Source organism: Lampetra fluviatilis, chromosome 22 (assembly GCF_964198595.1).
Source record: "Lampetra fluviatilis chromosome 22, kcLamFluv1.1, whole genome shotgun sequence".
Lineage (NCBI taxonomy): Eukaryota > Metazoa > Chordata > Hyperoartia > Petromyzontiformes > Petromyzontidae > Lampetra > Lampetra fluviatilis.
Window position 1 is genome coordinate 9,068,264 of NC_136296.1, and position 6,917 is coordinate 9,075,180.

At 47.3% G+C, this 6,917-nt stretch overlaps 1 protein-coding gene across 1 annotated transcript; it reads left to right on the forward strand.

The window, feature by feature from the left end:
- Positions 1-1,707: 1,707 nt before the first annotated feature.
- POMC (proopiomelanocortin) lies at positions 1,708-6,691 on the forward strand. The gene is made up of 3 exons (XM_078866609.1): positions 1,708-1,753; positions 4,064-4,238; positions 6,043-6,691. The coding sequence occupies exons 2-3, from the start codon at positions 4,071-4,073 to the stop codon at positions 6,610-6,612; spliced, it is 738 nt and encodes a 245-aa protein (XP_078722735.1). The 5' UTR covers positions 1,708-1,753; positions 4,064-4,070; the 3' UTR covers positions 6,613-6,691.
- Positions 6,692-6,917: the final 226 nt, after the last annotated feature.

The window sequence follows — 6,917 nt, forward strand, 5'->3', positions numbered from 1 at the left end:
GGAGTAAAATGGGGACGTGACGTCAGGTGTGCCGTTCAGTGCGATGACGTCACGTCTCCTAGGGTACTTAAGGGATACCCCGTGACGTAAACGGGGTCACTGTGGGAACGGGTAAAGTAAGAAGGGTGAAGAGTGAACCAGGGGTAGAGAGAGGGATCGAATAGGGAGTCTAGGGAGAAGCGGTGGTAGCCGTAGAGGTGCTTCTCTCTCCGGTCGGTGGAGTCGGCAGAGTCCACGATCCGACACGAGAGAGAGAGAGACATGAGCTAGCCGGCAGGGACCCGGACTCAGAGTAGGACCCCTAGCCCCTGGGAGTTGTGTACCCTGCTGTGTAATATTGTAACAGCTTTAATAACACCTGGCGAACGCCCTTAACTTACCTCCGTCTACGAGTACGTCCGTCGGAAATTCTCTACAAATGTAAAATAATATTTGTGCTTTTGCACCATTGCCAACGCAGCAGCAGCATCTTCATCACCGACGAGCTGATGGTTCGCTATAGTACCAACAATGCGCTTCCTGGGTATGTAAATTATGCTATTGTAAATATTCCTGGAAGGATTGACACTCCACTAATTTCAGTGACTGTCATCATTTTAGGGGCAGCAATTCAGTTTTTTTACTATTTAATTTTACAGTTTTGCTCACTCAAATAATCTAAAAGTATCGTCAGCATACCGTTTACATAAATCATAAGCGAATGGTTGCCACAAAACACGGTCCAATTCACATATTATCGTGAGAGTAAGGATCAAATTTGTTTTCAATGCATTGTTACATGCCAGTAATCAATAAATAAATAGACCTCAATGAAATTGGACGGCTGTCACTTTATTAGCTGTCTGTGAAGGTCAATGCAGGTAATTGAAACACGGATCACACCGATACTGCCAAGCGGCACCTGAGTTAATTGGTCGTTTTATTGAATTACAATCATCCGAGAGTCATTAAGGACTCAGAAATTATGCTTTTCTAACCTCCAGAAAACTATATGGCTTATAAAAAATACATATCTTTGATAATATATTAACAATTGGCTTCTGCATCCGGTGATAATGATGGTTCATCTTTGTATGAGTATAATGACAGAGAGATTTTGTCAATTCCACTGCTGCATGAAGACCTCTCTATGTCGTGTGTCAGTCCACGGTGGTCGTTTGACCATACCTCACCAGGCTGGTAGGTGTCGGTTAGTAAAAAGGGGGGCGTTCAGGTGCGTACCTATATCAGATGCTGGCAAAATAAATATCAGTTTTGTCGGATTCACAGCGCGGTGCGCAAACCGCTTCGCCGCTACTCCCACCCCAGCGTGCAACTCGCGTGTTCATAGTCCCCGGACACGAATTTTTATTTTTTAAAGAAGTCTAAAAAAATAGGCACAGGTGGGAGAAAATAAAAATTAGCCACACTTTGAAAACTGTTGATCAATTCTTCGCTTTTTTCCCCCTGCGAATCGGTGCGACACGGCCACCTCGGAGAATTCTCGCGGCGAATGCGACGAATCGAACGCCTTTCCGCGGCGACGGTACGGGGAGTGAATGGAGACGGAGAAGAAATCATGTCGTGATGACGTGGGACAACTCCTAGGTTGTCTGGACGGTGGCGTCACCCACAACCCCCCACTGAGGGGGGGGGGGGGGAAACTGGGGGGGGGTTGTGGATTTCTGGAGATATAAGGGACCGAGAGACACTCGGGGATTCACCTGCCTTTGCTCACAAGACGACGACGCCTCACCGCTCCTCACCTCAAGAGGTACGTAGGGTACGAAGGAAGTTCAACGTACATACGTGCAGGTGGTAACAGCGCGCGGGTAATCTCTGTACGTTTTAATTTAACACCGATGTTTGGTTTTAACCCAGTGACACCTTTACCTGTTAGGTTTTTATTTTATTTGTAATAAATATTTACATATATATTTATGGACATGTACACAGTCATTATATTGCCGATTGAGATTCAGGATATGTTTATAATTGTAGGATTTGGGCTATGATATTGTTAGAGCATACAGTGGCCGAATCTTGCTTATTTTGATGCATACATTTAAAAAACCTCGCTCCACCTTTTAGGCTTTGGTAGTTTAATGTGCAAATGATCAGGCTGGAAATAAATGTGTAAACTCTCTCTCTCTCTCTCTCAGCCACGTGCTTTCTTCCATTCGAGAACTCTCTGCGTGCTGACTCTCCCAGTTGCATGCAATCGCTGACGCACTTAATGAACTGTCTTCCCCGACTTCTAGTGCATGTACACATCGTAATTACGCGCAATGCGTGGGCTAATTTAGGGGGACACACGTGAGCTCTATAATATCAAGCATATACATCGCTTGTAAAACAATTCTAAGATTTGTACTCATTCAAAAAGGAGCTGGTCAAACATATCTGGCAAGGCCCTCTTGAAAGCTTTTTTTTGACCCAGACTTTGCTTGGCATGTAAAGAATATAATATATGATAAATAAGATTTATATTTGTTGCCCCCATAATTTGAAGGTATGTTCATTTTGACAAGCATAGCATTCAAGATTCAATTGTGTTTTCCCCCCCCCATGCAATGAGTATGGGATGGACTCATCTCCTTTGCACAGCCATGAGCCGGTGGCGAAAATTCCACATTCATATGGTCTCAACCCGGTTAAACCTGAACGCACAAAGCAAATCCATCGCATTCAATAAACAATTTGTCTTATTTGAGTTCTGAGAATGAAACAAAAACCGAGCGACTGCCAAGCGACAAACACGTCTCCATAGAAGTGTATGTGAAAAAAAAAGGTCAACTTGTACGTATGTTGAACTTCTTTCGCACCTTACGTAGTCAACCGTGCTCATTGCAGGTGCTGGGATCTCTGTGATATCTGCTTCCGTGGGTCGTTTTCTTTTGCATGGGGATATCCTCTGTTTCAATGGGACATTTCACGCCGTGACGCGACGTCGATATTACGGTTACGATGAATAGCACCGTTCACTGTGGCCATCCTTACAGACTATCGGTGTAGGCGCTGTTAGTGAGCACATATTGAGGTCGGCGTGAGGAGGTGCTGTGTGGCTGGTGCCAAATCAATCCGTGTAACTATGAACAAACACCATTTTATTTCACCAAGTAAATACCTACTATGTTATGAGATATTTTTCAGAGGCGACCTGGCCACACGTGACAGCTCATCGAAGTAGCTTATATCATACGTGGGACTCTAAAGTAGCAGCCAAATCATCTAAATACAATTTTCTAAATGTGGAGGAACCCGGAGAAAAATCCAAGCAACCAGCACGGGGAGAGAGACAACGCGAACTCCAAATATACAACAGGCATAGTCAGGGTCGGGGATCGAACCTACAACCTCCTACATAGCAGGCGAAGGAGATAACCTATCCTGGACACAGCGCCCCAGCCTTTAAATGGTTGTTTAAAGCTGACTTGGCAAGCATTGTTTCTAATGTAATGCAGGGACAATGTCATCCCACATACGTGACATCGTGCGGAAAATATAATTGAAGGAATATTCATCATTGCAATTGGCGTCATTGCTGGCACTGAAGTTTTCCCAACCAGTGATCCATAATCGATTGATGAAAACAATTCTGGAATGCCACGTGGTAATCACCATACCATGTGTTCACCCAAAAGAAAGCTTTGCCACGGTGGCGAGATGGTAACTACCTTTCCTGGTATGGAGGAGGTTTGTCGGTTCAATTCCAACCCTGGCGCTTGTATATTTGGAGTTTGCATTTTCTCTCTCCCCGTGTGTTCGTGTGGATTTTTCTCTAGGTCCTCTGGTTTTTCCCTCCACGTTTAAAAACACGCGTTTAGAGTATTTGACTGCCATACATTTGCACGCGATAAGCCACTTCGTTGAGCCTTCATTTGTGGCCAGCTTGCTTCTGAAAAAGAGCTGCATAACTCAGCGGGGCCTTACCTGGTAAAAAAAAAAAGAATAACAATCCGTTTTTAATAGTTCATCGTTGCAGTTGGCATCATCGAAGGCGCTCAAGTTTGAGAACGTCCGATTCATGGGAAACCCGCTCTGGCCTGCTGTGCGCCGGGCTTGCCCTCTGTTTCCCGTGCAGGCTCACAATGGCCACTCCGAGCAGCGCTCCTACCCGGAGCTCCTCATTGCCGTGCCGTGTTGCTCTTCTCCTGTCGGGTCTCATCGCCCTCCTGGGTCCCGCGGCATCCAGGAGCGCTCCTCTCGTCTGTCTCCAGGCGTGCGAGAGCTGCCTGGAACCCGCCCAGACCGAGCCGGTACCGCTTCAAGCGAAACAAATAAAACAGTAGGAATTGGGGCTGCTTAAAAACGATTATTGATGAATCATTGATGGATTACATTTTTTAGTTTTTTTTTGTTAATTTTTTTTTCGACGACCCCCCACTACTAGGAATGTACAGCAAATCCGTGGTTAGCGTTCAGGAATCAACCTCGTCAAGATGTGATATCAGCGCAAAGAGACACATCGTATATACAACGGTCAGGGCTGTAAAAATGTAATGTTGGTGGGTACGTTGACCAAGAGCAAATAGGAACAAAATTAGGACCGTACATTATTCTTGTGACCGAATCCAGTGGTGATATCAGTATAATATAGGGGGGGATTGTTTTTTATCCCAATTATTACCTTTTTTCATTCATCCATTTGAACATTGCATCATTACTTGACTCGCCATTTTATCTAACTCGGATCTCTTTAGTAGCTATAATATCTTCCTGAGGCTGATCCCTTTATAACTCGTTAATGATAACAAAAACGTCACTTTTTTATTTTTAAAATTGCTTATTATATTCGTTATTTTAATAAAATAACGAATAAAAAGGTTTATTTTTACTTTGTATGTGGCACTGAAGTGTTTGTTTCTGATTAAATGCATCATAAAAAAAATAGATCTACAGCATTGATAACAGCTGTGGCAGTTACTCAGCAGTGGCCAAAGGCTCATTCCTGGGTGTATTATGGGCACCGCAGTACGACTGTCGTCTAACTTGTATGGCGTCACTGCTGTTAGTCGTGATAATCATTATCAAACCATGCATGTAACCAGGAAAGCCACAACAAGACTAAAGACCCTTTAACCCCGCACCTCCGGTTTGCACGGTTGGCTACGTAGCTTGCGAAAGAAGTTCAACAAACATACATGCAATCACGACTTGCGTTGCGACGTTCGGGAAATTCCATAATAGACTGTTCACGGAGTGTGGGAGGAAGCCCGAGCACGTGGAGAAAACCCATGCCCCGAAGCTCAACACAGATAGATGCAAGGATCCATTGCTGCACTACAATCCCATTGGCCACCTCGTAACCCAAGCCCTAAACACACCTTGTCGTTCCCAGAGAGTCGTTACATCCAAATTCTAACCAGGCCCCAAAAATCCTGCTTAGCTGCTTAGAGATTTAACAAGGTAAGGCACACTGGATATACTCTCCCGCCGCGGCATTCATAATGCTTGAACGGTTTTCCGTGTACGCTTTGAGAGCTTCTGTTGTTCTATGCGTGGGGGGGTTGGTGGTGGCTGACTGTACGTCACTGTGCTAATGTGTAACTGGGAAATGCATACAACTTGGAATGCGTGACCTGGTATTTTTTTCGTGTCCCCATCGCCCCCTTACCGCTATCGGTGTTGGGGCAATCGACACAAGTTTGTGTTGAGCACTGCTCTCAAAAACACAACGATGAAGACCCCCCCCGTATTGCCTTTAACAGAGTGTTGTTAGCAAGCAGAACCACACACTCTCACCCAAAGATCAACAGCTGTAAACTCCACAGAGGCATGCGGCATCGGAGAGCACCCATTAAGGCCAACATAGCACACACGAGCCTTTGTCCTTTCAGTGCTAATGTTTACAGAATAAACTGGCTCTTCATTTATCAAAGGCTGAGTTGACCAAGAAGAGGCACAGGACAAGTTTAGGCCCCACTCGCCATGGATGTTCACCACGTTCTCCTAGGTGATGGTGCGGTGGTGGAAGCCTTCATCCAGCAGCCGAGAGATCGTGGCTCACGATGATGATGATGCTAACAAAAACAACGCTCTCTCTTTCCACCGCCCGTGCAGCTCTGCTGGATGCAGTGCCTCGGGGAGTGCAGTCGCCTTGCGGCGCCGTCCGCTGACGGCTCCGAGATTGTGCTCCTAGGAGGAGGAGGAGGAGATGAGTCGCCAGAGGGAGTAGACGTCTCCGCCGACAAGCGGGTCCAGGAGAGCGCCGACGGCTACCGGATGCAACACTTCCGCTGGGGACAGCCTCTGCCCGGCAAGAAGCGGCAGCCGGAGCAGAGCCAGGGGGCCCCTCTTGGCATGGGGAGCGACGAAAACGCACGGGTGGTGAACGGAGGGCAGGCTTGGGACGAAGGCTGGACCCTCGACGACCAGGCAAACGAGGTGGACGCGCGGCAGTGGTCGGCGGCTCCGTCCAAGAAGGGCTCAGCGCATCTGAGCATGCAGAAGGAGAACCCGGAGCTCTACCAGATGAACCACTTTCGGTGGGGGCAGCCGCCGATGCACTTCAAGCAGAAGCGCTACGGCGGCTTCATGCGCAAGTCGCCGGGCTACGCGCACCTCAAGCCGCTGGTCACGTTCTTCCGAGACGTCATGAAGAACGACAGCCCAGCGATGCTCAATAATTAGGCGGCAGATCCTCCCCCCCCCCACACCGAGCGACGGAGCGAAGGGGATCCATGCGCGGGCGGGAGGTTGTTTACACAGTTGCCGTGGCTTGTTTTTTTGTTTTTGGGAAGGTGATGCTGTGACAGCCACGGTGCCTTACAGTTTCGGGAGACAAAGTGGCCCGTGAAATTTCACGGTGAGAGTGCCCCTCCCCTCTCCCCCCCAAATCCCACCCCAAAACCTCCCGTTTCTCGGCACTTATGACTGCGATTTCTCATCAGCTTACAACACTATTCCCCGCCGTCAATTTCTATAACCCCATAAGA